An 18,135-nucleotide genomic window follows, 5' to 3' on the forward strand; every position below is an offset into this window, starting at 1 on the left:
CATTGAAACTTTATTTTCAAACCAAATTTCCAGTGTCTTTGATTCACCGATATAATCATTTTTTTCTTCTAAATCCAGAAAGTGAAGAGGTTCATAAAAAGAAAAATGAGATATACATTAATTCTATGCTCTGATCAAATGATATAGATTATAGATTCGACTAAGATAAACCAAAATTTTGATCCGAATTTTATCAATTTTAAATGAAATTTGAAAAAGTTAAAATGATGAGAAGAAAAAAAACATATTAATAATAGTTATGTAATAAATGATGGTTGATGTCCATAAAAAGAATTTCAACTATGAAAAAAATTAAAATTAAAACTTATCCCATGATCATTTTGAATCAATCTAGTTGGTTCAAGTGATAAATAATTTGATATCACTTAAGTAATTACTCATGTTCGAGACTCACACACCAAAAATAGGTGTACGATTCGAATCGATCCAGATTAATCAGGCTAAACTTTAAAATTGGAGGTAAAAAAAAGTATCAACGAATTAATTTTTTTTTGTAACGAACGTAATTTTTTTTAAAGTTTAGTTACATAAATATAAATACGGAAAATGCAAGAGAATTTGTTTCATTCCATTGTGTATTGGATTTCGAGAAACTAGTAAAAGACAGAGAAAGGGAAAGGTAGGAAGAAAACGATAAAAAAACATAATCAAAATGAGTTACCAGAGAGTTCCTCAAGATCCTTATCCTCCTCCCGGTATGAATTCTCTTTAATGAATCTTCCTTTTCTTCATTCCCTGTTTTCATCATTTGATTCTCTTGTTTGTTTTCTACAACAGGTTATAATCCTTATTTCCCACCACCCCCACCAGAGGGCCACCCGTCAGCCCCACCTCCGCCATCTTTCGAAGGCTATCCGCCTCCCCCACCGCCTGGGTTTCCCTCTTATCCTCCTCCACAACCGCCACAACAACCGGCTTACGAGGGTTACCAAGGGTATCTTGCTGAAGGGTATCCGCAACCTCCAGGTGGTCATCCTCAATATCAACAATGTCAACCCCAGTATGAGCGGTACAATAACCAGGAGGACTAATCTGATGCTGGATGTTACGCTTTCTTACAAGGCTGGTATGTCTTTTTTTCTTCTTCTAAAATTGTTCCATTGGCTTGATTCTTAATTCGTTGATTTTAAATTGGAAATTTTAAGCTTTTAGTTTTATTATTGGATTACTGAGAAAGGGTTCTGTTTTCCCATATGTGATTACCTGTTCAATATGGATCAGTTTTATATTGTAGAGACTAGGTTTTCTTTATAGAAATGTAGATAAAAATCCTTGCATTGATGAAAGTTCAAAATGACAATCATGGAATATAAGCTTGATATTATTGTTATGGAGAATACCACCCTGTTTGATATCACTGTTGTAACATCTTCCATGCCGGGTTAGTGATTAATTTGCAAAGTTTCAACATTTGGTGATTTAAGTAAAATGATGGAAGAGTTTAATGATCTATTTGAGTTATTTGGTGTAGGATTGAATTATAAAGAAGGAGAATTAAGAGGGCAAAAGAGTAATTGAGTAAATGAAATAATTAAATATTCCTTAGGGTGATATTATAAATCACGTGGGCATTTGAGATAAGCATTCCAGAGTTTTCTCTTCTTCTCTTCCTTCTCCAACCGTGAAGCTTGCAAGTAAAGGTAAGAATCTGAACCTTGGTAGTTTATTTGATTTTTAGATTGGAAATGGAAGTTTGGATGTTATATAAGCTAAAGGAAAGCTTATATGACATTAAGACAACAAGATAAGTGTTTTAGAGATAGATTTGGAAAATGAGTTTTTAGATGAAATTTTGATATGGATGAGTTTTTGAAGTTTGAATAAGATTTTTGACTTGTCAATAAGTTAATTAAGAAGTATGAGGTAATAGAATTGAAATTAGAACAAGTTCAAATTTAAGTAAGATTCTTCAATTCTATATGGATGATTAGTTTTTTTAGTTTAGAGGTATTGAATGGATAATAATTAGTTTAAGTAAGTGTATGAAAGCTAAGAGTATTAAAGAGAGTGAAATATATATGTTTGAGTTGAAATGAGATGATTTCCGAGCTCAAAATAGGATTTCTGGGCTAGGGGAATCGGTACCCATTCAAGGGGAACCGATACCCCCTCAACGAATATGAATTTCCAGAATGCTAGAGGGGAATCGATACCCCCAGGGGGGGAACCGATTCCCCCATGTATAAAAAAAAAGAAAGAAAAGAGAAAAGAAAGAAAGACTAAACTATTAAGTCCTTAAATTGGTAAGCTATTAAAGATTAATTTCAAGACATAGACATATGATAATCATCTTGGAAATTATGTTTATGTAGATACCGAGCCTACACGAGTTCGGGAACAATCTACAAGTAGGATCGATCGAGGAAAATGCAAAGAAATATAGGTGAGTGCATATGCATAGCATAATTATAGAAATATACTCCATTTTAGACTTGTGATAAGTCTAGATTTTATATCTTGGTATATGAGCATATTCTGTATTATGAGACATGACATGAGTTCATATAAAATGCATTATATGACATGAATATGTGAGAAAAGTTATGAGCTATGTGAAAAGGTAAGAATTTACATGTCTACGTGATATAGACTACGTGAAATGTAAAAGCCCATGTTATGTAGATGAGAACTATAGGTATAGTTGGCATGCCAAGGGTAGAGGGTCTACGCGGTCCTTCGGGATATATGTATATTCTTTGGAACATGTGTGAAGTCTTGGAAAGACACATACTTGATCCCTAGTATATGTATATGATTCTTAAGGAATTTTATGTGGTCCTTATGGACATCATTATATGGCACTACGGTGCAATTCTACGTGGTCCTTTGGGATATATGTATATTCTTTGGAACATGTGTGAAGTCTTGGAAAGACACATACTTGATCCCTAGTATATGTATATGATTCTTAAGGAATTCTATGTGGTCCTTATGGACATCATTATATGGCACTACGGTGCAATTCTACGCGGCACTTCAGTGCATTTATACGAGCTGTGGTGACAGCATAGTGCACAACCTCACATTACTCAGATACCTTAGGTTCTCAATATGCTATCATGGGCCAATAAACTTATTAATACAGATTCATGAATGTTAAAGTCATACGCTTACAGGTATGGATATTGATGATGTAGACTACATTGATTAAGTACATGTTTGCATCTCATTTCATATGATCATGACATTTTCATTACATTGCCTTGTTATTATTATTGCCTCACTAAGTCGATGACTTAGCGTGTGAGTGTTTCACACGTAGGATCCGAGAAAGTAGACGAGACATGTGAAGCAGCTTGACAACATTACTCCTGCAACCACCAGATCAGAAGCAACTTAATCAGTAGGTCATTTTGTTATGTAAATGGCAGTTGGCATGTAATTAAAGGGTTAAGTTGTGTATGCTCTGAATATTTTAGTAAACTTATATTACAATATGTATATTATCGTATTTTCTTAATATAAGTTCAAATATTTTACTATTATTTGTTAAGAGTTGTGTTTTAAAGTCAATGTAGTATCTCTGACTCATATCCGGGTCGGGTATGGGTTGAGGGTGTTACATTTAATGGTATCAGAGCTATGGTTTAGCCGATTCTAGGCATAAACCAGAGTCTATAGAGTCTTTAAATGGAATACATGCCAACAAATAGTGAGAACTTCTGATCTGGTATAGTATGAGTATGCTGTTTTGCTAATAGAACAATGTGTTTATTCTTATTAGATGTCCGGACATAATAGCTCCCGAAGTGAAGCGGGAGAAGATAGGCATGCTGAAAGCAGTAATTCACCAAAGAATTAATGTAGCAAAAGAGTTGAGAGGTTTAGGAGCTCCCGAATTTAAGGGAGAAGCTGAGGAAGGTCCAGTGTCAGTGGATCTTTGGTTGAATGATTTGAAAATCATGTTAGATGGTCTCCACTGTTCTAAAGTAGAGAAATTAGATGGAGCTGTGTCTTTATTGAGGGGTCAGGCGAGGATATGGTGGACGAACGTCACCATGAGGATGTCAACCGACCAGTTGACTTGGTCTTTGTTTTTAGAAGAATTTAAAAACAAGTATATTGGAGATCAGTTTATCCGACAAATGAAGCAGGAGTTTATGAATTTGAAGCAGATGAGCCGCTCTGTATATGAGTACGAATGTGAGTTTAATAAGCTGAGCAGGTTTGCAGCTGAGCTTGTGCCTACTGGAAAAGATGCTTGCGAATGGTTCGTGGAGGGCTTGCGCCCTAGACTTAAAGAAATGTTGATAGTATTAAACTTGTCCTCGTTCCAGGAGGTGATCAATCGTGCAAAAGCTCTTGAAAGGGCTCAGAATGAAAGATTTGGGGACTCAAGAGTTCAGACATCAAAGAGGACGACTACTTCTTCTAGCTCAGTACCAACAAAAAGGGGAAGAGACTCGGGATTTCGATCACAAACTAGATCAGAATCAGTTGCATTGTCTGCTAGGGGAGCAAGTCAGGCAAGACCTAGACAGACGCAATCAGTGGAATCTGGTGCTGGGAGATCTACTCCGAGTCAAGGGAGACAGTGTCAGCACTGTGGGAAAAACCATTATGGGGCTTGTCGGATGGCTGCTGGGACTTGTTTTCGATGCGGAGATGCCGGACATTTTATCCGGGATTGTCCATTGATTGTTGGTGAGCCTGCACCATCTGGAAGAGTTGGTTCTTCCTCACAAAGAGGACGAGGAAGAGGCAGAGGAAGGAACCCGTCTGAATTCTCTGCTCAACCTGAAGTTCGATCCACTGCTCGGGTATACAATCTAAAGACAAGTGAAGACCGTGATGACCCTGATATTATAGCAGGTACTTTTCAGTTGTATGATAAATTAGTATTGGTGCTGATTGATCCGGGTTCTAATTATTCTTATATTACAAGTAAGTTAGTAAAGGAGTTGAGGATTCCTATAGAAGCTACGAGTAATGTGATGATAGTAACTAATCCGTTAGGGCATAGTACTCAGGTGGACAAAATCTGTAAGGGGTGTCCCATAAAGATTCAGGGAATTGAATTCCCTGCTAATCTGATGGAATTACCCTTTGACGAGTTTGAAGTGATTCTGGGAATGGATTGGTTGTTTCATTATTATGGGAATGTCGACTGTAGATTGAAAAAGGTAACCCTGAAGAGTCCAGAAGGAATAGAAGTTAATGTGATCAGTGAAATGTGTAATCCTTTAGCAAATGTAATATCAGTGATGTCTGCCAAGAAATTATTGCTACAAGGATGTCAGGGTTTTCTTGCAAATGTGATTGATTCAAGAGCTCAAGAGAAAAGGTTAGAGGAAATTCCAATAGTTCGAGAGTTCCCTGATGTTTTTCCTGCTGAATTGCCAGGATTACCTCCGGATAGAGAGGTAGAATTTCAAATTGAAGTAATGCCAGGAATCGCTCCAATTGCAATGGCACCTTATCGGATGGCTCCGAAAGAATTGCAAGAGTTAAAGAATCAATTGCAAGATTTGTTAGAAAAAAGATTTATTCGACCAAGTGTGTCACCTTGGGGAGCTCCGGTGTTATTTGTTAAGAAGATGGATGGATCAATGCGTCTTTGTATTGATTATCGACAGCTTAATAAGGTGACCATTAAGAACAAGTATCCCCTTCCGCGCATTGATGACTTGTTTGATCAACTAAAAGGAGCTTCGGTATTTTCGAAGATCGATCTACGTTCGGGTTATCATCAATTGAAGATCCAGGAGAAAGATATTCCGAAGACAGCTTTCAGAACGAGATATGGTCATTATGAATTCATCGTAATGCCATTCGGAGTAACGAATGCACCTGCTGCTTTCATTGATCTCATGAACAGGATTTTTCAGCCCTATCTGGACCAGTTTGTTGTTGTCTTTATTGATGACATACTGGTTTACTCGAAGTCCATAAAAGAGCACAGCACACATTTGAGGCTAGTTTTGCAAATTCTCAGGGATAAAAATCTCTATGCGAAATTGTCTAAATGTGAATTTTGGCTAGACGAAGTAATTTTCTTAGGGCATGTGATCTCGGCAGTTGGGATTAGAGTAGACCCTCAGAAGGTTAAAGCTATAATGGATTGGGAAGTTCCTAAGAATGTGTCTGAAGTTCGGAGTTTTCTTGGACTTGCCGGTTACTATCGAAGATTCGTTAAGAATTTTTCGATGATTGTGCTGCCTCTAACAAAGCTAATGAGAAAGAACATACCATTTGTTTGGACTTCTGAATGTCAAGAAAGTTTCGAAGCTTTAAAGAGAATTCTGACGGAAACTCCGATATTGGTTCAACCGGAATCTGGCAAGAATTTTGTAGTATACAGTGACGCATCCCATAACGGGTTGGGGTGTGTATTAATGCAAGAAGGAAAAGTGGTAGCGTACGCATCGAGACAGTTGAAACCACATGAAAGGAATTACCCCACTCATGATTTAGAAATGGCTGCTGTAGTATTCGCTCTCAGGATTTGGCGTCATTATCTTTATGGGGAGCGTTGTTAATTATATACGGATCATAAGAGCCTGAAGTACCTGATGACTCAAAAAGAATTGAATTTGAGACAACGTAGATGGGTAGAGTTCTTAAAGGATTATGATGTGATAATTGACTATCATCCCGGAAAGGCTAATGTGGTAGCAGATGCTCTGAGTAGAAAAACGTTTGCAGCTTTACGAGCTATGGATGCAAGATTATCTTTAACGGGAGACGGTGGTCTTTGTGCAGAATTAACCCTTAAACCAGCATGGTTAGAACGAATAGGAGAATTGCAAAGTAAAGATGAAATGTGTTTGAAAAGAATTGAACAAGTAAAGAACAAAGAGATTAAAGATTTTGAGATTAAGTCAGATGGAAATCTATATTGTAAAGGAAGAATTATAATACCCGACAATGACGACTTGAAGAAAGAAATTTTATCAGAGGCTCATTGCAGTCCGTTAACGATGCACCCGGGTGGAACCAAGATGTATATGGATTTGAAGGATCGATTTTGGTGGTCAGGGATGAAGCGAAGCATCACCGAATTTGTGTCTAAGTGTTTGATATGTCAACAAGTCAAAGCCGAGCATCAAGTTCCATCAGGATTATTGCAACCGCTTTTCATTCCTCAATGGAAATGGGAAAATGTTATGATGGATTTTGTTTCGGGGTTACCCTTGACTCCGAACAAAAGAGAATCAATCTGGGTAATTGTTGATCGATTAACTAAGTCAGTGCATTTCCTTCCGGTTAGAACGGATTTCTCTATGGAAAAGTATGCAGAGCTGTATATTAGAGAAGTTATTAGATTGCATGGAGTACCTGTTTCCATAGTCTCTGATCGAGACCCTCGATTCACTTCTAGATTCTGGAAATCTTTGCATGAAGCGTTGGGAACTCGTTTAAACTTTAGTACGGCTTTTCATCCTCAGACTGATGGGCAATCAGAGAGAACTATTCAGATATTGGAAGATATGTTGAGAGCATGCGTAATGGAATTTAAAGGATCATGGGAAAAGTATTTACCGCTGGCAGAGTTCGCTTACAACAATAGTTATCAGTCGAGTATTAAAATGGCTCCCTATGAAGCTCTTTATGGAAGGAAATGTCGTACGCCTTTGAACTGGTATGAGCTCAAAGATAAAGAAGTGCTTGGTCCTGAGTTGATTCAGGAAGTAGAAGAAAAGGTCCAGATAATTCAGAGTAATCTCAAAGCTGCAGCAGACAGACAGAAATCATATGCAGATCTAAAAAGGAAAGAAATTGAATTTCAAGTTGGAGATAAAGTGTTTTTAAAAGTGTCTCCATGGAAGAAGGTGTTGAGATTTGGTCGAAAAGGAAAATTGAGTCCTCGGTTTATTGGACCATATGAGATTGTAAAGAGAGTAGGACCTGTAGCATATCAGCTAACTTTACCACCTGAGATGGAAAAGATACATGATGTCTTTCACGTTTCAATGCTTCGAAGATATAGATCTGATCATTCCCATATCGTAAATCCAGAAGAGATCGAGGTACAACCGGATATGACTTATGAGGAAGAACCGATTCAAATTTTAGCACATGAAGTTAAGCAATTGAGGAACAAGACTATTCCTTTGGTCAAAGTGTTGTGGAGAAATCACAAAGTAGAAGAAGCAACGTGGGAGCGTGAAGAAGATATGCGACATCAATACCCTCATTTGTTCGTGCAATGAAAATTCGAGGACGAATTTTCTTAAGGGGGAGAGATTTGTAACATCCTCCATGCCGGGTTAGTGATTAATTTGCAAAGTTTCAACATTTGGTGATTTAAGTAAAATGATGGAAGAGTTTAATGATCTATTTGAGTTATTTGGTGTAGGATTGAATTATAAAGGAGAATTAAGAGGGCAAAAGAGTAATTGAGTAAATGAAATAATTAAATATTCCTTAGGATGATATTATAAATCACGTGGGCATTTGAGATAAGCATTCCAGACTTTTCTCTTCTTCTCTTCCTTCTCCAACCGTGAAGCTTGCAAGTAAAGGTAAGAATCTGAACCTTGGTAGTTTCTTTGATTTTTAGATTGGAAATGGAAGTTTGGATGTTATATAAGCTAAAGGAAAGCTTATATGACATTAAGACAACAAGATAAGTGTTTTAGAGATAGATTTGGAAAATGAGTTTTTAGATGAAATTTTGATATGGATGAGTTTTTGAAGTTTGAATAAGATTTTTGACTTGTCAATAAGTTAATTAAGAAGTATGAGGTAATAGAATTGAAATTAGAACAAGTTGAAATTTGAGTAAGATTCTTCAATTCTATATGGATGATTAGTTTTTTTAGTTTAGAGGTATTGAATGGATAATAATTAGTTTAAGTAAGTGTATGAAAGCTAAGAGTATTAAAGAGAGTGAAATATGTATGTTTGAGCTGAAATGAGATGATTTCCGAACTCAAAATAGGATTTCTGGGCTAGGGGAATCGGTACCCATTCAAGGGGAACCGATACCCCCTCAACGAATATGAATTTCCAGAATGCTAGAGGGGAATCGATACCCCCAGGGGGGGAACCGATTCCCCCATGTATAAAAAAAAAGAAAGAAAAGAGAAAAGAAAGAAAGACTAAACTATTAAGTCCTTAAATTGGTAAGCTATTAAAGATTAATTTCAAGACATAGACATATGATAATCATCTTGGAAATTATGTTTATGTAGATACCGAGCCTACACGAGTTCGGGAACAATCTACAAGTAGGATCGATCGAGGAAAAGGCAAAGAAATATAGGTGAGTGCATATGCATAGCATAATTATAGAAATATACTCCATTTTAGACTTGTGATAAGTCTAGATTTTATATCTTGGTACATGAGCATATTCTGTATTATGAGACATGACATGAGTTCATATAAAATGCATTATATGACATGAATATGTGGGAAAAGTTATGAGCTATGTGAAAAGGTAAGAATTTACATGTCTACGCGATATAGACTACGTGAAATGTAAAAGCCCATGTTATGTAGATGAGAACTATAGGTATAGTTGGCATGCCAAGGGTAGAGGGTCTACGCGGTCCTTCGGGATATATGTATATTCTTTGGAACATGTGTGAAGTCTTGGAAAGACACATACTTGATCCCTAGTATATGTATATGATTCTTAAGGAATTCTATGTGGTCCTTATGGACATCATTATATGGCACTACGGTGCAATTCTACGCGGTCCTTCGGGATATATGTATATTCTTTGGAACATGTGTGAAGTCTTGGAAAGACACATACTTGATCCCTAGTATATGTATATGATTCTTAAGGAATTCTATGTGGTCCTTATGGACATCATTATATGGCACTACGGTGCAATTCTACGCGGCACTTCGGTGCATTTATACGAGCTGTGGTGACAGCATAGTGCACAACCTCACATTACTCAGATACCTTAGGTTCTCAATCTACTATCATGGGCCAATAAACTTATTAATACAGATTCATGAATGTTAAAGTCATACGCTTACAGGTATGGATATTGATGATGTAGACTACATTGATTAAGTACATGTTTGCATCTCATTTCATATGATCATGACATTTTCATTACATTGCCTTGTTATTATTATTACCTCACTAAGTCGATGACTTAGCGTGTGAGTGTTTCACACGTAGGATCCGAGAAAGTAGACGAGACAGGTGAAGCAGCTTGACAACATTACTCCTGCAACCACCAGATCAGAAACAACTTAATCAGTAGGTCATTTTGTTATGTAAATGGCAGTTGGCATGTAATTAAAGGGTTAAGTTGTGTATGCTCTGAATATTTTAGTAAACTTATATTACAACATGTATATTATCGTATTTTCTTAATATATGTTCAAATATTTTACTATTATTTGTTAAGAGTTGTGTTTTAAAGTCAATGTAGTATCTCTGACTCATATCCGGGTCGGGTACGGGTTGGGGGTGTTACAACTGTTGCATACAAGTTTTCTATTAATCTAATACCGCTATTGGCTTTTCATGTCAAATTCTTGAATGTCGTTGGAGCCTATGCTTGAAGACTGTTACGGACATTTAATTGATAATTCCTGCTACAACACATTCTTAGCTGTCAAGTCGTGTATTTCGGAGTTCAAGGGCATTTCTCGTTTCATGCTTCTGAAACTTTACGTACCACAAGCTAATGTGGCATTTCCCAATAATCGATTGTTGAATTGGTTATGTATCTTTTAGAAGGAAAAAGATGATCATGCACGTGAGTTTCTAGAGTGTAGCACGGAATCAGAACATTCAGCATGTGGAATTTCATTTATACTGGTGGATTGCACACTATAGTTTCCTTTTGACAACCTTAGGCCATTTGCTCATTAGCTACTTGGTGTTCGTTTAATCCTTTAAGCTATGCTATAAAGTGGTGTTAGGCTTCTGTTGGCCACTTTTTGGCATTTATCATTGATAGACCATAAATTGGATAATATATATGTTCTTGAAGCTTTCCTTGCTATCATATGTGATTATTTACTGATGGTGTAATGCAGTTTGGCGGCTCTCTGTTGCTGCTGTGTGTTGGAGGAGTGCTGCACATGATAATTCGTGAATGATCGAATTATGTCATTTACATTTCTGGTTTTTCTATGCTTCGTTTCTACTGTATGGAGGGAGAAATGCAGCTAATAATGAGTTTTACCCTTCGTTAATGGTAGTTGTTACTGTTCTATAAAGAGTCGTATACGTGTAGGGGTTCCATCCAAATCCTACTTGTAATAGTTTTTATCCACTCGAACTTTGTAAACAGAAGTTTTCATTATAAATACATATCTAAGTTATCTTGGTCGATCGATTATTTGTGTCTTTTTGCTTGGACATTCATCATGATGATGTTTCACATTCTTTATAAATTCCTTTCTCTTACGACTTTCCATGAAGGATAGTTTTTGTAGTCCTTTTAAAAATGGTATTTTCATTTGAGGAACTTGTATATTTGCATTTTGGGAAGAATGGTATTTCGAAGTTTGATCAAGGTTCACCTCAAACAGTTCATGCACGATCATTTTATTTGTTAGCAGACTGCAATTAACATATCTGCAGAAATTTCAGCAACTAAAACACATATGCTCGTTTTGTTTCGTCACTGCAAGCGGAAATAGAACAAAGATTTGTTGAGGGAGCAAATGCGGTTCATCCTTAGTGGCTTGAGTTGAGAGTCATTGTGAGAGAATGATTGTTGGCCAATGTTAATGTTCTCTATCTCCATGGTGATACAACAGAGAATTAAGGGTGAGGTGGTTTTATTTCGTCTCTCCATCATGACCGATATGTTTCATAGTGCCTCTTGAAATTTGTACCAATAGGGTCACGATTGCTACCTATAGGGTGGCAAGCTAGACGAATATAATCAATTGGCGGTAGATTAAGTTATGAGTTAATTACATATACACGTCAGAGGTATGTCAAGGAGTCGTGATTTCTCAAGAGATGTTAAGCATTCGAGAATTTTCCTTCAGAGATGTTCCCTTTATGTTTTCTGAAATTCTCAAGGCACGAGAGATTCAAAAATGCTTCTAGATTATGTAGAGGTCCTTAGGTACGAAGTATATATGCGAAGGTCTTTTGGCAGAGATACAATATTTATCTCCTAATTGTCGAAGAAATATCATAGAGTGACTTTGAGATTTTACTATTGAATCATTCCAAACAAATGAAATGAATGCCCCCCCCCCCATATTTGTTGCAGATTGACACTCTTTTGCAAATGAAAAAAGATTAAGGTCCAGTTGGTCAACCAACGGAATCCAAGCAGGCACCGGCCTGTAATCCTTCCACTGCCGAGAGCGGGAAGTTTTCGCTGCTCTGTGAATCCAGCCTCACGCGCTGACTTCCATAACCTTAACGCCCCCACTTGGGTTACAAGCTCAAGTTACCAAGCTCGGCGAACATTTATGCTGCCTACACTGTATTTAACCAAACAACTTCAATAACACCCGAGCGGTGTGGGATTTCTAAATATTTTCGATAGGATTCGACAAGCACCCTCTCTCTGCTGCCTTTAGCACCCAAATTGTACCTCTCCAGTCTTGATGTTAACTGTTACTGTATTTTTGTACTTCGACCGGTTTCTTGTGTCCCGGAAAAAATGAAGCAAGTGCAAATTTTTGGAGGAGAAAATGAAGGCAATGCCAGTGCTGACCATGGTCTTCCTTGAAGAAGATAAATTCTCACAATCGACCTTTTGGTAAGCTTTTAATTTTACACCTTTTAAGGACGTTATGAACTTATGACTGAGGTGACTATTACTTTGTCGATAGCATTATAACATTGGCAACTCCAAAGAGTGATCTATAAGCTGACAGCATATTCTTGGTTCCTTGTTCTCATGATCTCATCTCTCCTACCCTTCATTTTGCTTTGAAGTATCTGTGTCCAATATCTATAGTGGATACACCCTTCCATTCGTATTCAAATCAGAGTAGCACAACTTGTTATATATGATTTCCAAACTACTCATCTGTCCATTCAATAACCAGTATGTATTTGATATCAAGTCTTGTTAGTGAGTCTTCTTGAGTGATGAAAGCGTAAGTGATCACTCGATATAATGTATAACTCGCATAATAAACATATAAACAAAATCAAAGCCAAGCAAACATTCTAGTTTATTATTACAAGCACCTCAGATGAGATCATTACTTATTGTAAACTACGTGTAATGTATATGTGGTTAAACAGTAGAGATTAATCTCATCATAGACAAGAAAAAAGAGTTGCAGCACAAGCATAACAATGGCACCATCAGACTTAGATGAACAGCCGAAACTCTTCCCCGCAACCTCACCCAAGCTCGGCGCGGGTGTAAAGGCTTCTTAATCTGGCCATTGTGGTGGAGCTTCGGTAGGGAAAAATGAGGACATATCGAGTGCATTCACGCTAGGCAAAATGGCTGGAGAGGCTGAAAATGAAGGCTCATTGATGACAGCTTGAAAATTAGACAAGAAAATGGCCAACGGTATAACAGCAACAAACAATTTAGAGCTAGTAGTAGCCATGGATGTAGTCTGAGAATTTCAGCTGAAAACTGAGGGGTATTTGAATCTTGTGAAGGGTGGTGGCTTGGCAGAAGTAGAGAATTTTTAAACAATCAAATAACACATCCAAAGTTATATGCATACCAAGTGAAAGTCCCTTATTTGTTCAAGCAGTGAGGGGATACAAATCCCATACATAAGAAATGATCAAGGGATGAAAATTTAGGGTTAAACAAAGAAGGAAATAAGCCGAAACAGTGAAAAAAGAGAGTAAGATCAGCATAAAAGAACAACTTTAAAGTGATGACAAAACCGAGACCCTAATCAAATCAACATCCAACACCTCAAACTATCAAACCGGTCCATGTCCTTTGAAAAAATCATCTGCTTCCAATAGAAAATACAGAGAAAAAACTTAAAATATAAAAGAATTTAAAATTTCTAGGGTACGGTCACACCCCTCGGTCCATCTATGGACATGACTGTTGGTAAGACGACATGAGCATGTCAATAATCATGCTAAAAATTATAATTGGCCGAAAGATATGAAACTGTAAAAGTTATCAAATTAGAAAAGAATAACAGTGAGGGAGTGGCCTTGTATAAGTGTACAACTACTAAAAGAGGTCCTTTGCTCAGGAAATTTAGAGTAGTAACATGTATCCTCGTGATCGAAGGAATGTCCTAAATGACTTGAATCAAAATTTTGTGGAAGAAGGCACTTGTTACTAAAACAATCTAAGCGAATTTTGTTTTAACGCCTATATATATATATGCAACATAAAATATTTTACACCCTCGAAAATAATAATGAATCTAGCACAAACCAAAGTTGACAAATTTAATGAATCTTAACATTAAGTTGTATTATTTTGGGGTGCAATTAGGCTGCCTAATTCTTGAATTTGACTTGGAAAGCCTTGTATCCTATTCATCATCGCCCTTCACAAATCTAGAAACGTAGAATCATTGTAAGAAGCAAAGGGACATACCTTAATAAATGAAGGCCAAGAGACTATTGTAAATGGACATGTGATTCATCTTATCTATCGTAAATGAAAATGCAAATCGTTTAACTAACTCACATGGATACAGCAAAACCAAAACGATAACAGGTTGAAGACCTGTTTGTGGAAAAATCCAAGGCCCGTAAAATCATGTGGCAGACAAGCAAGCATTCGCCGACAAGATCATATGTATAATACAAGAGAAGGGAATCTTAAACCCCAACACCAAACAAATCAAGTGAAACCAAACCCGAAGAGGCTTTAATAATTATGCCTTAAATTATAGGTAGAAAAATTTAACACTCCCACAGTGTATCTCGTGAGATGCACCAGCCAAGCCACCACCCTTCACAAGATTCAAATACCCTTTAGTTTTCAGCTGAAATTCTCAGACAACATCAATGGCTACTTCCAGCTCTAAATTGTTTGTTGCTCTTATGCCATTGGTCATTTTCTTGTCTAATTTTCAAACTGTCGCCAATGAGCCTGCAATCTCAGCCTCTCCAGGTGTTTTGCCGTACGTGAATGCACCCAATATGTCCTCATTTTTCCCTACTGAAGCTCCACCGCAATGGCCAGATTCAGAAGCCTTTGCACCCGTACCGAGCTCGGGTGAGTTTGTGGGGAAGAGTTCGGGCTGTTCAGCTAAGTCTGATGGTGCCATTGTCATGCTTGCGCTGCAACTCTTTTTCTTCTCTGTGATGAGAATAGTCTACTGTTTAACCTAACCTCACATACATTGTATGTAGTTTACAATAAGTAATGATCTCATCTGAGATGCTTGTAATAATAATCAACTAGAATGTTTTGCCCACTTCGTTAGGCTTTGATTTTATTTATATGTTTATTATACGAGTTATAGATCATTCTTTGGAGTTACCAATGTTCCTATAGCATTCATCTCGGTTGTAACGTCTTTAAAAGATGAAAATTTAAAAGCTTATCAAAAGGTCGATTGTGAGATTTATCTTCTTCAAGAAAGACCATGGTCAGCACCTGCGTTGCCTTCATTTCTCCTCCAAAACTCTGCAGATACTACATTTTTCCCGGTACACAAGAAACCGATCGACACACAAAAATACTGTAACAGTTAACATCAAGACGGGAGAGGTACAATTTGCGTGCCAAAGGCAGCAGAGAGAGGGTGCTGATGGCTCCTGTTTCTATTAAAAAAATATTTAGATCAGTAGCGAACTGTTAATCTAGTTGATCTTTTCCGATCATCAAATGCTATTCAAAGAAATCATTTTATGTTTCTTGTAAGAGCACAAAAAAATATTTAGATCAGTAGTGGTTCATATGAACGGAAATATTTCTCGTAAAACCGATTTTGAGATTCATACAAGCCATTTACTGAAACCAAACAACTTATTGTGAGATTTTCGTCTTAAAATTCATTACTGGAAATACATGAAAGAACAGACACATGTACAGAATCCAATGAACCTTCCACTTCTTACAATACACTTCCATACAGGCACTGATGCAGCTTGCAGCATATCATAGCCAGTGGTTTTCCTAATCAACTACTCAGAGATGGACCAAAGTACATGCAGATAGGCGGATTGATCATGATAGAAAGTATGGCTGATGGTATGGTCCAAATACCATCACCACAAATTAAACCTGAAGCGACCACACCTGCGTAATCCTCTGCATCCTTCTGGTTAATCCGTTCCCATACGTACAAGATTACTGTTACATACGTACAAGATTACTGTTACGACAAACATGTCGACCGCAAAGTAAACTCCAATATAGAGTGGAATTGCCGTAGCCATTGGAATAGGAATGAACTGTGAAATTTTGTCGGGGGTCACATCCCTCAGGCAACACAATATTTAATGGAATTGCCGTAGCCATTGGAATTGCCATGTGGGATTCACATGTTCAACATCAAATCTGGGTTTGATTCAGGCAACACAATGTCATGTGTAGTGCATTCTTTGCTCTTGTCCTGGAATTAGAATGCAATAATTGGGGCAATCCAGTCACTTTCTTCCAAAAACGACTACGATGACATTATTGCATGGTGAAGTCGAGGTTTTTCAATTTATGGAAGCTGCAATTTGTAGAGATCTATTAACAGGATCATTCACAATGAAACAAAGAAATACAAATCATAAAGTGAAACTTGCCTCTGCCCTACATCCCATATGAGATGTACAGATGTATTAGCATGATCGTTCACAATAAGAAAAGCATAGTAATACAAATTATACAGTGAAACTTGCCTCTGCTGTCCCATATGAGTGTAGATGTTTCCGTTTTAATTGGGTCTAAAATTATAACAAATTACGGAACATGGTATCAAATAAATCATTAACATAAATTTAAGCAAATGCATGATTATGGTTTATCATCTGCCAACAGTTTAGCAATGTTGCAGATTTCACCAAGCTTCAACTGAAAGCACCTCTGAAGCCAATAATTGTAGTTCCTAACATATAAGATTATTTGAGATATTTTAGCTGGAAAAAAAACCACGTTGACATCAGTACAATAGATGGGGACCTTTTCGAGGTAGATACCTGTATGTATGTCCTACCATAAAGTTCCAGTCCCCGTAATGGTGGTAGCACCCTATAACAAAATACATGTCCTAAAGTAATCATACAAGTACACTGAAGTGAACGTGTCTACGCATATGAATATGTTTGCATGCTTCTCAATAAACAATATATGATCATCTGATATAGGATAGACATGATAAACTCATCAACATCAAGAATTAATAATAGTTGATGATCAATGGCTATGCCGATCTTGCATACGTTCAGGTAGCCACGGACATACAACAATGCATTTAATGCAGGACAGAGATGACACTCATGGAGTCGAGTGTCTATGAATCACTCAGTTTTTCAATTTGATATTGATATAGTGCAGCCAACCAAAATCTGTATTTTTCTACTTGTTTCTCTCCACTCAATAGCCATCTCATACCCTTCAAGCGATCACAAGCTCATTGATTGTTACAAATAATGATGCAAAAATCCTAGACGTTTCTCTATTTATTCATCTAAAATATCTATATCCACAGTTCCACACCGAATTCCTATGAAAAACCAAAACAATCTGACATCAATCAAGCTCTTCAAAACAAGAACAAAATGAAGGTAACTCTCAAATTTATTAGATTCTTACAGTTGTTATTTGATAACTCCGTAAAAGGTCACATTTTGGGACCTTTTCACTTAAGTTATTGAGTGTCTAATAGCTCATTTAGACCCATGTAGATGCATTTAGAAGCATTTAGTTTCATGTGGTGGAATTCAGTTTGCCGTGTCATTTTATTTTTAAAGCGGTGCTGCCTTATGGGAAAGGTGTTTGTTAGATGATGTGCAGAAATTGAAAGCAAGGAGATTGCTGAGCAAAATGAAATTGCCAAGTTCGACTGGCATTTCGATAGCGCTTAAAGTGCTAGAAGATATTTTTGAAGCCAGCTGTCTCCGACTTTCCGAGAGCTCTGCCTGAGGAATCCACCTCGAAGATCCGCCTGGAGGGACCGGCACTGCAACCGCCGGTTCTGCTGATGACGCCGCCTGACCCTACAGATCCTGTCTGTCCTTGGGCGCCTGCAACGGGATTATGCCAGTCACTCAGTCAGTTACCCAGGCTGTATCATAGCCTGTCCTGTCCGACTCCCAAGCAATTTAACCATGGT

The 18,135-nt window shown here is 37.3% G+C and overlaps 1 protein-coding gene across 1 annotated transcript; it reads left to right on the top strand.

Moving 5' to 3' along the window:
* Nucleotides 1-604: 604 nt before the first annotated feature.
* LOC120137635 (basic salivary proline-rich protein 2-like) lies at nt 605-11,252 on the top strand. The gene is made up of 3 exons (XM_039153333.1): nt 605-716; nt 799-1,087; nt 10,978-11,252. Exons 1-2 carry the CDS (start codon nt 674-676, stop codon nt 1,050-1,052), a joined length of 297 nt encoding a protein of 98 aa, XP_039009264.1. The 5' UTR covers nt 605-673; the 3' UTR covers nt 1,053-1,087; nt 10,978-11,252.
* The last annotated feature ends 6,883 nt before the right edge of the window (nt 11,253-18,135 follow it).

The sequence above is a fragment of the Hibiscus syriacus genome, unplaced genomic scaffold (assembly GCF_006381635.1).
Source record: "Hibiscus syriacus cultivar Baekdansim isolate YM2019G1 unplaced genomic scaffold, ASM638163v2 tig00110676_pilon, whole genome shotgun sequence".
NCBI lineage: Eukaryota > Viridiplantae > Streptophyta > Magnoliopsida > Malvales > Malvaceae > Hibiscus > Hibiscus syriacus.